We start from the raw sequence: 14,003 nt of genomic DNA, 5'->3' as shown, positions 1-14,003 counted from the left end.
ACCATAAAATTAGAAAACATTAAAAAACATGCTGAGAATATTTAAGGTAGGAAACATTATTAGGTCTTTAAGTTAATGCATGCAAGTCACAATTTGTGACTTTTGTATAGCAGAGAGAACAAACAGTGTTATTGACTAGGATTTGTTGAGTCAAAGATCATGGATAGATGATACCTTCTATGTAAAATAGTTATGCAGTTTGACTCGGTGTCAGATTTACAACTTAAATTTGAAACCTAATGCACGGGTCTATAAAGTTTAATTGTTGTTGGACTATTAATGTCGAGAAAAAATGCTGAACTGTATGAACAAGTTACTTGTGCATGAAATGAAAGTTACATTGACTTAGTTTTGATATCAGCAGGACTTAATTTAAAATAATGTAAGAGCTAACATGTATCTGCAACTGCTAACCTAAGTACATATATTCATATGCAATAAATGAATTTTTGCTGGTTTTTCATGTTCTCATCAGTTTAACTTTAAAAAATCTGGCTGTGTAAGAAAAGAAATATGACCAATATGGTGCATTAACTTTGTCTGTGTTATTTACTTTGGGGGTTGAGATTAGAAAAGGTGTTGCACACTTGTGGTCCCCAGTTCAATCCCCAGTTCCAGCACATGGCAGGATAAATGGTTGTACATACAAAGTCTCTGATTTCTTCCTCCATGAAAAACCACATAATGTCAATGTCTGAGCTATAGAAAATGTGTTTGTATAAGTTGATGGAACTTGTTTTACACAAAATAAAGGGGGAGCCCCAAGTGGCCGAGTGGTCTAAAGCGCTAACCGTTCCAGATCACTGCCATCTCACCTCTGCGTGGGTTCGAGTCTAAGGCTCAGCTAGCGTGGATATGTGGGAAACCTGCCAGTAGCTTCTCATGGGTCGGTGGTTCTTCCCTGGGTTTTTCCAGGGTTCTTCTTCCACCATTTATACTGGCCACCATGTATAGCCTATCATGTGCTGAAAAATGGCATTAAACCCTAGAGCAACAACAACAACAGCAACAACAACAATAAATAAAGTCATAAACTGATTTAGTTACAGGTGGCTTTATTACAGAGAAATAGAAATGTGTCCATGTTATATTGATGCTCAACCCTTCTGTGGGACTTGTTGTACATACAAGAATAATATAGTACAGAAATTTAACACCAAAATGGAGCTTAATTTTAATTACAGCATGACAGCAGAATGATATGCACGTGGAACCTAATGTCAATAATGTCTACCTCAGGTGTGGAACTAACTGCATGTGCATGTATTGTAACAACAAAAGAAGGGCACAACACTGGAAAAAGGTAATGGAGCAAGAGGACAGAAAGATATACACGTTCCGCTTAGGTCATTAATGTCTGCCAAGTTTCAAGGCTAAGGTAGTTGCACACACAAAAGTTGTGAGGTGCATGTACAGTCAAACCTGTCAATAGCAGTGACTAATAGGAAAAGGCATAACTGCCAGTTGCACACAGGTGAATTCTGTACACAGGTTCACCTTTTAAAATTGATTTTTGAACAAATACTAAAAAATGAATATCATTATTAATATTATTACACTATAAGGATTGTTTTAAGTGAAATGAAACTCCACCTGCCTTCAAAGACACGTTCTGAATATAGAAAGACCCCTGACCCTAATGAAAGTGATAAAACTCATATCTCTTCTCAAAGACAGTTTTCTTTAGAGGTAGCTTCAATTCACAGGCAAATAGATGAAGACATTTCACTATACCTGTAACACTGGCACAAAAGTTGACATACATTTCTGCTGCAATAACACAAATACTTTTCCAACCATCCTGCAAAAAAATTACTTTGATCCTTGCCTGTACAATAAATATTGCCATGATTTTGAAGCTGACATATCAATGCCTTTGAGTTTGACAGTGTGACTGGAATATGGTCAATACAATCAAGATTTGAAATGCTTAAGTATTGATTCACATTGTATGCCTTTATCTAAATCATGTCTTGCTAAAATAACAAAAGAATTTGCATACTTAACAGTGGTCACTGCTAACACACTCCAGTGACCAATTAAGGCAGGGAAAAACCATTATTTGGTTAAGAAACATTTGGCTGCTGACTAATATGGAAGGCAAGTGACCATTAACTACAGGGTATTTATACATGAAATTTGCAGAGTTTAAATTAGAATGCCCTTTGTGACCAGATGACATATGAATACAGGTGACTGATAGCATGGGTTTCACTGCATATGCATTTAACACACATAAAAGAAGTAAAACTAAAAAATAAGATAATGAATATAAAGCCATGTGCGTATGTTCATCCCATGTAAGTGATTGTCTGCCAAGTTTCTGGGCAATCGTCAGGAGCTATGGGACCAGTTGTGGACACATGAAAATTATCATAAATATGGCACACACAGTTGACACAAAAAAGGGGCATAACTTGGGACAAATGCATAACATGTTAACAAAGCCACATGCACATGTTTCATTTTATGTCAGAAATATCTGCCAGTGTTTAGTTGTTGTTGTTGTTGTTGTGGGGTTTAACGCCATTTTTCAGCACACGATAGGCTATACATGGCGGCCAGTATTAATGGTGGAGGAAGAACCCGAGAAAACCCCGGAAAGAACCACCGACCCACGAGAAGCTACTGGCAAGCTTTCTCACATACCCACATTGGCTGAATCCTAGACTCGAACCTACGCAGACAGAGGTGAGATGGCAGTGATCCGTAACGAAGAGCGCTTTAGACCACTCGGCCACTCGGGGCCCCCGCCAGTGTTTAGAGCAATTCATCAAAGGTATGGGACTAGCTTAATACACAAGGATGATCATTTAATAACTGATACTAAATGGGGATATAACTCTAAAAAAATGCATTAAAGTAATGACAAACCATATATCAATAATTAATCTTTGCAAAGTTTTAAAACAGTCCAAGAACAAATGTAGGAGTAGTTGCACACACAGATAAGTTTGATACATATGTAGAAGACAGAGGGTCAAGCCTAACACAATATGCCCCAGCATATTCGTGGCACATATGTGAAAGACACAGGGTCAAGCATAACACAATATGCCCCTGCCATATTCATGGCACATATGTGAAAGACAGAGGGTCAAGCATAACACAATATGCCCCTGCCATATTCATGGCACATATGTAGAAGACAGAGGGTCAAGCCTAACACAATATGCCCCTGCCATATTCATGGCACATATGTAGAAGACAGAGGGTCAAGCCTAACACAATATGTCCCTGCCATATTCATGGCACATATGTAGAAGACAGAGGGTCAAGCCTAACACAATATGCCCCTGCCATATTCATGGCACATATGTAGAAGACAGAGGGTCAAGCCTAACACAATATACCCCTGCCATATTCATGGCACATATGTAGAAGACAGAGGGTCAAGCCTAACACAATATGCCCCTGCCATATTCATGGCACATATGTAGAAGACAGAGGGTCAAGCCTAACACAATATGCCCCTGCCATATTCATGGCACATATGTAGAAGACAGAGGGTCAAGCCTAACACAATATGCCCCTGCCATATTCATGGCACATATGTAGAAGACAGAGGGTCAAGCCTAACACAATATGCCCCTGCCATATTCATGGCACATATGTAGAAGACAGAGGGTCAAGCCTAACACAATATGCCCCTGCCATATTCATGGCACATATGTAGAAGACAGAGGGTCAAGCCTAACACAATATGTCCCTGCCATATTCATGGCACATATGTAGAAGACAGAGGGTCAAGCCTAACACAATATGCCCCTGCCATATTCATGGCACATATGTAGAAGACAGAGGGTCAAGCCTAACACAATATACCCCTGCCATATTCATGGCACATATGTAGAAGACAGAGAGTCAAGCCTAACACAATATGCCCCTGCCATATTCATGGCACATATGTAGAAGACAGAGGGTCAAGCCTAACACAATATGCCCCTGCCATATTCATGGCACATATGTAGAAGACAGAGGGTCAAGCCTAACACAATATGCCCCTGCCATATTCATGGCACATATGTAGAAGACAGAGGGTCAAGCCTAACACAATATGCCCCTGCCATATTCATGGCACATATGTAGAAGACAGAGGGTCAAGCCTAACACAATATGCCCCTGCCATATTCATGGCACATATGTAGAAGACAGAGGGTCAAGCCTAACACAATATGCCCCTGCCATATTCATGGCACATATGCATGCCAGGGACATTTTTGAAAAATGTCAAAACATAAGGACAAAGTTTTCTTCAGTTTTATTTGCCAAAACAATTTTTCAATAAAATTTTATAAATACTAATAAGATTTGACATAATAAATATTATTTCTACTGGACAGAATATTCTGTTTTATCACTTGCATTGAGTGTATAGACATGTATCAGGTAAATATATCACAAGTTTGCCTGGATGGTATGCCTGTACATACTAGTATTATTGTCAGTTCTCTTAATTTCAATAATTTTTCATTTCCATGGACAGCATTTCAAAATGTAGTGTTCAAGAATAAGACAGGAATTTGCTCATATTTTACTCCTAATTTCATATCTCTGCATATCCCCTCCCCATTGTTGTTGCTAAGCAGATTACTTATGTTTGTTAACTGCAAATCATAACAGAACAAAATACATTTTAATTTTGTTTTTATCCATATGCAAGTCTTACAGTGCCAATGTCATATTACAGATAGGAAAATGCATATTGTTGAGATTCAAGATGATTGACAAAATCAGATAATATTGAAAGCAGTTAATTTTTTCAGTCCCGAAATGTCTAACAAAGATAGTATAGTATTAAAGTGGTCAAATATCACATTTAGAGATCTGTCACAGTTGTATAGTTGGTCTTGTGCACAGTGATCTGTCACAGTTGTATAATTGGTCTTGTGCATAGAGATATGTCACAGTTGTATGGTTGGTCTTGTGCTGTCATTCTGGATTATTTCCTCAAATACAAATTCCATCTGTGAAACTGTGTCTGATATGATGTTATATGCCTGAAAAGATATGCAATGATAAAATTAGTAACAAAATTAACCAAACAAAAAACATTTCAATTTTTTAATAAAAAAAAAGCTAAACTCATAATCAATTAATTAATATTAGAGGTAACATCTGATTCAGGTTTAACTTGGATGAATACAAAAATGACTTTGATGTTTATATGTGTGTTATAAAGCAATTCTAGTAATTCTACTATTAAAAAATAACAAGCCACAAGAGCAAAATGTCAATTAGCATTTTTACTTATCTTTCATAAGGAATAAGCTTGTCGTATACACAATTGTGCTTAAAATGATCATTGATCTGAACAGCCCATTATCCAGACAAAATGCGTGTCATCAAATAGTTCTGGATAATGGACAATATACTTTAGCATGTGAATACTGTAGTTAGTTCTCAAATACATACCTGGACATATATTTTTTCCTTGTACTTTTTGTCAATGACTGGGTCTTCATGTGTTACACCACTCTGAGGGCGACTAGTTGTTGGAGACCCAGTCTGTTCACGATCCATGGATATGTTTGTTGCGCCTCGACTTGGTGGCTTCTTAGAAGCTGCTGGTGTTGTCTTGCCCTTTAAGTCTGTTTTTGTAGACTGATGGGTTGAAAATATCAGCAATTAGTTACAATCAGTAGCAAACATGGTTTACAGTATTCATTTTTTTAGCATATAAAGTCATCTTGACAAAACAATATCATATGAGGCAAAAGTGAGTACACTGCAATTAAATTTAGTGACTTTGAACATGTTTCTTATCAAATAATTTTTTATTTATCCACTGTGCAAAGATTGCTATGTTTATGACTCAGTATTGTCCCTAACCCGTTTTTTTAGAGTGTTGCACCATGCCCACCCAAGGTGGCACTCTTTACTCTTTGGAAGTTACCATGTCTTAAATCTTGGGAGGTTTTAATATATGGCATACAGTCACAATGAAGCTGTACATTTTGGGGCATCAATCTGACATCATTAATCTTTGTTTTAACCTTCAGAACAGATATTATCTTAAATAAGCCATACAAATGTCCTCTCTTGTGTAGATGTTTTCAGAAGTTACTTTACCAAGCTACAAAATATTCTGATTTGTGGCATTTGACAACACTGTGACTTTAAGATAAATCTAGATTTACATTATGGTAGTTAATTTTTAAATCATAACAGTCATGCTGATAGGGCTCCAAAAGGACTTTAAGATGAAACTTCATCTGAACTTGCATTCAAATTGATATTAGATGCTTGCAGAGCTCCAGAAGGACTTTACAATGAGGATCCATCAAGTTTTGTATTAAAATCACTGCATTCTTGCACAGCACCAAAAAGTCTAAATTTGAAGCTCCATCTATATATGTGCTGATCATTATTACATGCTTGCATGACCCTCAAAAAGACTCGAAGACGAAGTTACAGCTGGATATGCATTCAAGTTGATTATTACATACCTGCATGGCTCCAAAAGGACTTTAAATACGCATTAAAGTTGATCATCACATTATTACATATTTGCAGGGCTCCAAAAGGACTATAGAGTGAAACTTCATCTAGATTTGCATAAACATTAATCATTACATGCTTACAGGGCTCCAAAAAGATTTTAAGACAAAGCTGCATCTACATTTGTATTAAACCTGATTATTACACACTCACTTGGCTGTAAACAAAGTTTAGGATGAAGCAGATTATAACATGCTTGCATGGCTCCAAAAGGACTTTTCAAATTAAACTCCATCTATATTTGCATTAAAATGTAGTTACTGTGTGTTGGGGTGGGTGTGTACAACTAATTTTAATAGCACCTGTTGCAATCGCACAGCCTATTATTTTCAAAAAGAAAATACTTTCAACTGCATGATGAGAATTTGTGATTCAGAATGTTCTGGATACCAGAATATTTAGAAGTCCAACCCGTAGCTTCCTTGCACAATATCCATCATTCTTCTTCAAGATGTAGCTTTAACTAGTGGGACATCAATGTGGGGCAGGAGGAGGAAATCTACCAACAGCAACAGGTAAGTATTAGATCATGAAAATTTCTTTTAGCCCCATAAAAAAATCTATATTCTAATATCAGTAATAAATAATCTTTTGCCACTGCATAGCTGAATTTGCCAGATTGATGAAAGGTTGATGATCCACAAATGCTGAAGGACAAACAAACAACCAGGAATACTCACCTGAGAAGATAACTGCTTGATAGAATCTGCACGGGCCACTTATTGAGCTACCACAATAAGCTCCAAAAGAAAAATCCATTACTTTAGTGAGCTAATGAGTGTAGTTTAAAGCAGAAGGTAGTGTGAAATATCCAAGATACAGATCCCATCTGGAGAGGACTTAATGGTTTATGGACTTAAATTTGTATGAATGAAAGGTCTCTCAGGATAAGCTATCCTGATAGGTATTGTAATCCAACTTAAAATGGTGAAATAGCATCTGAACCCTTAAGGGGTAGGTAAAGATGCTTCTTACCCTTTCTTATCCCTTTAGAAGCTTACAAAAAAAACCCCAAAGCTCTAAATGGTCATAAAAGTCTACACTGATCATCCCCAGCACAGATACAAATGAGACTGGGGAATCTTGAGTGGAACAACCTGTGGAAGCTGGTTTTTTGCATGAAAAAATCCCCTGGTTTGCAAGTGAAGGAAACTGACTCATAATTTCCAATGAACAATACAAACTTGCTCTATGGATAGGGCATGAAGCTGATTCATTCTTGATGATATTAAGGCAAACAAGAACACAGTCTGTAGGGTAAGGTAGTCAATAGAAGCTTCACCCAAGACTCATAGGTGTTTTGGTTAGATACCACAAGATACATAAGAGACTCCATCTAGGCATTAGTGAGCAAGACAATAGAGTCAGGATCTTGTCTATTCTGTCCTGAAGGACATGTGTTAGTTCTCTGTTTATTATATTGTTTGTTGTTGTTTGTTGTTGTGGGGTTTAATGCCATTTTTCAGCACACAATAGGCTATACATGGCGGCCAGTATTAATGGTGGAGGAAGAACCCGTGAAAACCCTGGAAAGAACCACCGACCCACGAGAAGCTACTGGCAAGCTTTCTCACATACCCACATTGGCTGAATCTTAGACTCGAACCGCCACAGACAGAGGTGAGATGGCAGTGATCCGTAACGAAGAGCGCTTTAGACCATTTGGCCACTTGGAGCCCCCTTGTTTATTAATGAATTAATCCTCATGCAGATGAAATCAAGAGATGGAGTAAGCTCTGATTTCTTTATGTTTGATAAAGACCCAGCCTGGTCACTATGGACAAATAGTGAAAATGATCTAGTCTAAGGAACTCTAGCCAGCCATTGTGGATCAACCAATACTGGAGGATAGGGATCCCCTGTGACATGATGTGGATGGTTGCTACTCCCATGACCCTGGTCAATGCTTTGGGTGCGAAGGCTAGACCGATGACATAGCATGAAATTGAAAGACCCCCATGTTGATGGGAAAACCGAGGTACTTCCAGTGAGGAGGAAAGATAGAAATCTGAAGGTACACATCCTGAAGAACGATGGAGACTGCCCAGTTGCCAGGACATATAGCATTTCTGACAGGCTGTAGTCTCCATCTTGAAAGGTTCCTCCTGCAGAAACCTGATAATGAGGAAAGGTCAATTAACAGATGAAACTTTCACCTTTCTTTTTAATCTGCTGGCACATTATGCAGTGACAGATCAGGGTCTATAATGTGTTTGCTGCTGGATTTAAGTTATAGTACTGTGTGTGTGTATATATATATATATATATATATATACACACACACATAGAGTAAGTTACAAAAATATCACAAGGATAAAGTTTTCATGATTTGCATGAAACGAAATTTAAAAACTATGTATTCTGTGTAAAAGCAAGGTAGGGCACTGCCCATGAGCAACCTGCAATGGTTCTGTCTATAAATGCTAAATTCACAATATATAAAAAACGTGATATTCAGTGAATGCTCCAGATATACTTTTTACCTCTTTCGACAGCTTTCCACCTTTAGGATCTTTAGCTGGCGCGGGTGCTTTCTTTTCTGCTACCTTGCCCTTATCAGCATTTTTCTTGCCCTTACCTTCACCTGCAAATTAGTTTTACAAAGAATATTTAGGTGATTAATTTTTAATATTCTAGTTATCAACATTTACAAATTCAATACTATAAATTAAGATTAAGATGGGAGTCTTGGCACAGTATGAACTGGCTTCACCTACTGTATCAGCAATAACATGGTAGCACAACTGCTATTATTGTTAATATTATTATTATCATTATTATTATTATTATTATTATTATTATTATTATTATTATTAGATATTTCATGAACAAAACATGCTGATGACTAACAATAATAAATTGTACACATGTATTTAAGACTTATCATAAAAAAGTAATAAATTCAAAGTGTGCTTGACTTTGGAACATATGTTCATTCATACCTCACCACCATAAGAATATAGATGCATCTTAAATAATTACAGGTGAAATTGAAAGGTAATAGGAATGGAAGCATATATAAGTAACTTTTTCTAAGGGATCAAAAATGTTTAAAAACTATCACATTTGAAATATATTTATAAATCGTTTAAAACTGTCAAAAGGAGGAGAACTAAAGAAGTAACAAATGAACTAAGTAAATAACTATCAAAATTATTAACTTGTCAGGTGCAAATACTAAAAAAAAAGAATTAAAGTTTACAAGGTAAAAATTAAATCAACAAAAGGGAAACTGTAAAAAGAAAACCATTCAGTCGTTAAGTTTCTTCAAATTTCATGCAGTTAGGAGTGAAATACTGTAGATCCATTTATGTTCACTGCAGGATTTTTGTGCTCAATATAAACCATGAATTTAGATGCACAATATAAAATGCCTTCCTTTCTTCACAGTAGGTTACTTCACCCGTAAGAATAATGCCACTGCCAAAACATGTTTTAAAAGAGTGTGCGCTGTGTGGAGCATGAAAATGTCTTTGTCATAAATGTTGCTGAAGCAGAAGCAAATCCAAATATTTATACCAGCACAATCATTTTTATTTTATAAAAAGAAAAATAATTATGCCTCTCATAAAAAATAAAAGTAAATAAATGAATTCACAGTAGTCATATTACTGAAATGCATGAACATGCTTCTACCATATTTACTCCTGTATAAATGGAATCCAACTGCAAATTGCATAGACACAGATCTGCCAGTCCATTATGCAGTGGCAGGCAGATCAAAGTCTCTTTGCACTAGACTCTTTATAAGTATATATGGTAATTTATAAACGAAAAGGTACTTGATGAAGTTTTGATTATAAACATATTTCTATCAGAGAGGAGATATATTAAGTTTTTATTTATTAACGTCTTTCAATATAGGATATGGTATTGTGTATAATTTAGATCCTTTAAAAATATACGACAAAAGTTAGCGTTAACATTTTCTGAAGCATTACAGTACATGCAATCAAGAACTGTACTATCTGGCATTAGTACCTGCAAGACATATTTAAATGTCTAACATAATGAAACTATATCAAATAATATTTACAGATTTTAAAATATTTCCCTTTGATTTGTAGTTTTTTTATACGAAATACTATTAATTGATCTGTTTTGTGGGTATCAATATTTTGTTTGTTTTGCAAAATTTTATTCATGGATTCAGGAAGGATCTTATTGTTCCCAGATGTTCAACATCTCTTTTAATTTCCTGGTCTGAATACCAAGCATAAAATCCACAAGAATTGGTATTTGTAAAAATAATGAATTTAAAAATTCTGTGAAACAATTCCTTTTCAAAGGGAATTTTTTAAAACCATCTTTATCTGATTATAAGCTCAAATTTGAAGATAAGCCCCTCCCCCAACATTTTCACAAAGTTTTGTAAATATTTACTAAGAATATCTTTTTTAATAAGTCCACTTCCAACTTTTGGGCAAATTTATTAGACTGGTACCCTGGTATTAACATGGTAGAAATGCTATATTCAATGAGCTTATTTCTTTAATAAAGCAAATGTATTATTTAAAAGAAATTCCTGTCTCTCATGACTATATTACTAGAAGAGTTCTAACATTGAAATATTAAGAAAACAAGAAAATATCTACACTCTGCTAATCAGACAAAAATATGCATGTGAGTGCAGTGCAATTGTACATTATCAGTATTATTTTCTTATTACTTGGGGAGTAAAGGGTTAAAATTTTCTCAGAATTAACTGGGTAAAAAATGTATCATTAAAAATATAAGTTTCACACATTTATAACAAACATTTAAACTACTTTCACCACAGAAACATTCAAAACTATGGACAAATATGTTGCCCATGTTAATTATTTGTTCAGTAATATCACTCAAGCAATGAAAACATTAAGATAATGTTTTGATTTTTCCCTATTGGACAATCTTGACATGCTGTAGAGTACATAGATGAAGAAAAAAATTCCAAAGTATACATTATGTGCAGTCATGTTTGTGGTAGAAAAAGAATCTGAATCAAATATACTTTGAATCTGTACTGGAAAAGTCTTTTTATGTTATTTATATTTTCATTATTACTAGGGCATAGGTAATTGTACACAAGAAACAGCTCCTAGTGTGATGAAAAACATATGTTATTATCAAGCATGTTTTGATTCAACTATCTCTACAAGAAAATAAACAAACAATTGTCTAAGTTCAATCATATTCAAACTACTGCAATGCAATTAGTAATCAGCATTACAACAATGTACCAATAACTTACTGATACTTATAATGGACTCAGATCTCTCTTTTTGCTTATCTTCTGTGACATAGAAAAGACACCAAAATAATTTACAACTGAAAATAAATTTTGCATCCAAAGTTGCATGAATGGATGCCATCTTTAATGTGGCTAATTACAAACATCATGGGTCAATGCAATCAAGTCATGAGGAAGATAGCTTTACTAAGTGGATTGACGTCTGTGATTTAAATGGGACTGCTACCATATATACTCACTTACAGATCAGCTCTAACTGCAAACAACATGGTACACTTGCAGATCACAGCCTATGTTTTTGTTCTACTGATTAATCCTAACAAACATATAGTGTGCTAGCAGATCTGGGTGTATGCAGTTGGATTTGACTTATACATGACTATATATGGTATACATGAGATAGACTATCATAATACAGATGGGATTGCTATTGAACAGTATAGACTAAGTGTGAAAAAAACAGACTGATGGGTTGAACTTGTTTGACTATTGACATATACAGGAAAAACTATCCTGTCATTTCTACCTCAGCTCAAAGGTGTTCAAAATAAAAATACAAGTAGACTGTGATCCAAACTATAATCTGCTGCCACCAAGATCAATATGATAACAATTTTAAATTAATGCATCACTTATCAAAATGCAGAGTACAAGTCTTCACAAAATTTGTGGACACTACATACAAACTGGAAACAATCAGAGTTACATATTTAAATCAAATATTTTCATATAATCCTTGACATTTTCTTGAAATGTTTCAGCTTGTTGAATAAATATTGATTTTCTTCTTGGCCATGTTAAGTGATATAACTCAGCTCCAAGTAAACATTTTAATGAGAATATTTTCTGTCTTGTAAAAGCCATTTTAATATTTATAATGTCCCCTCCTGAATGGATGATGTGCATGAAATGGGAATTAATTCTGTCATTTAATAAAATACTCTGGTTTCATTTATTTTTGGTGAGTATCAATTTTAGTGGTTGTGTGGTTTTTAGAAAAAGACTTTTCTTTGTGTGCTTAAATTCATGGCATTGCCTCTGTCAAAGTTGGCAAATTTATATGAATTTATTTTGTAGATTAACCTGTACAAGTAATCAAACAACTGACAAGATCAATCCCTAGCACTATTATTTCATCCCATTGGTCAGCACCAAATGGAGTTACCACAGCAAACAACACCAAGCAAAATGTAATTGAAACATGTCTGTATGATCATTTACCACTGTCTATAAAGTTGCACTATCAGTACATTTCATACACCCTGTTATGTGGATGATGTCATTATTCCAAATGTGAACCAAACACATGACCAATGGCCCATTGCTCAGTGTGATGAGCTGGCCCTGACAACCTTCTATGTGCAGTAGGGGAATGAGGCTCAGTATAAAATGTTGGAGATACAGGTGGCTTCGAGAAAGCTGGACTTTGGCAATTTTGCAATTTCTGGATACTTTTTACATGACAAATACTTCTGTGTACCACAAGGCAGGGTTGAGATGATGTTTGTCCAAAACTCATGGACATGTAAGCTGGAGTACTGTTATGTAATTACTGTATGTACATAGTGTTTAATTAGCACTTGTGCATCAATCAACAGTCTTCTTGTTCCTAATGGGATTAAATACATGGAAAAAATCAGATGCACTTACAGGAGGATTTAAATTTTAATAGGTTTGATACCTGTAATTTGAAGAAAACATGTTTGAATTTATCAACACTTTATGTACATTATTCATTCAGATGGATTATGGCTGTAACTGAATGCTAAAACACAGAGAAGAGTAGAGAATACAGTACAATGTTATTATTTGCAGTATGTTTGACAGCAGTTTCACCTGAATGAAGGATCAATGTAAATAAGCATTAAAACTAATTTTCATATATCATTTAATTATCCTTTATTTCATTTTCAGTAATACTAGCACATACATACTTTATAATGACTGTATTTCAATCTTACTATAGATCTCATCACACAGTGATATAAGGCAGTGAGTAGTTAAGAAACCTAATGACTATGAAAACCATATACCTGATTTATAACATTTGTTTTATCAAAATGGGTCAAAATAAAACATATAAAAGATAATATTTATTACAGTCATGATATTGAACTGTCAAATAGCTGAGCATTGTTGATCAGTAAAAAAAACAGGGTGGGGGAGCTTTCTGCAGAATGTGGTTCACTTTTAAAGTTTTTGGTGGGTCTTTAATTTTATGGTTTGGAGCAAACCATAATTCCAAGAAAAACTGGTACCTCATGAAAAC

At 35.1% G+C, this 14,003-nt stretch overlaps 1 protein-coding gene across 6 annotated transcripts in view; it reads right to left on the bottom strand.

Moving 5' to 3' along the window:
- Positions 1-4,246: 4,246 nt before the first annotated feature.
- LOC149787533 (MYCBP-associated protein-like) overlaps positions 4,247-14,003 on the bottom strand; it is a 108,961-nt gene continuing 99,204 nt past the window's right edge. For all 6 annotated transcript variants that reach the window (XM_089973662.1, XM_089973666.1, XM_089973663.1 and 3 more), the window contains 3 exons: positions 8,985-9,085; positions 5,416-5,604; positions 4,247-5,000 (listed from right to left, as the gene is read on the bottom strand). In XM_089973662.1, coding sequence (XP_089829788.1) covers positions 4,905-5,000; positions 5,416-5,604; positions 8,985-9,085 — 386 coding nt within the window. In that variant the 3' untranslated portion in view covers positions 4,247-4,904. The remainder of the gene's footprint in view (positions 5,001-5,415; positions 5,605-8,984; positions 9,086-14,003) is intronic.

The sequence above is a fragment of the Sinohyriopsis cumingii genome, chromosome 11 (genome assembly GCF_028554795.1).
Source record: "Sinohyriopsis cumingii isolate HCF-2022 chromosome 11, ASM2855479v2, whole genome shotgun sequence".
Lineage (NCBI taxonomy): Eukaryota > Metazoa > Mollusca > Bivalvia > Unionida > Unionidae > Sinohyriopsis > Sinohyriopsis cumingii.
This window is presented reverse-complemented; position numbering and strand designations above follow the sequence as displayed.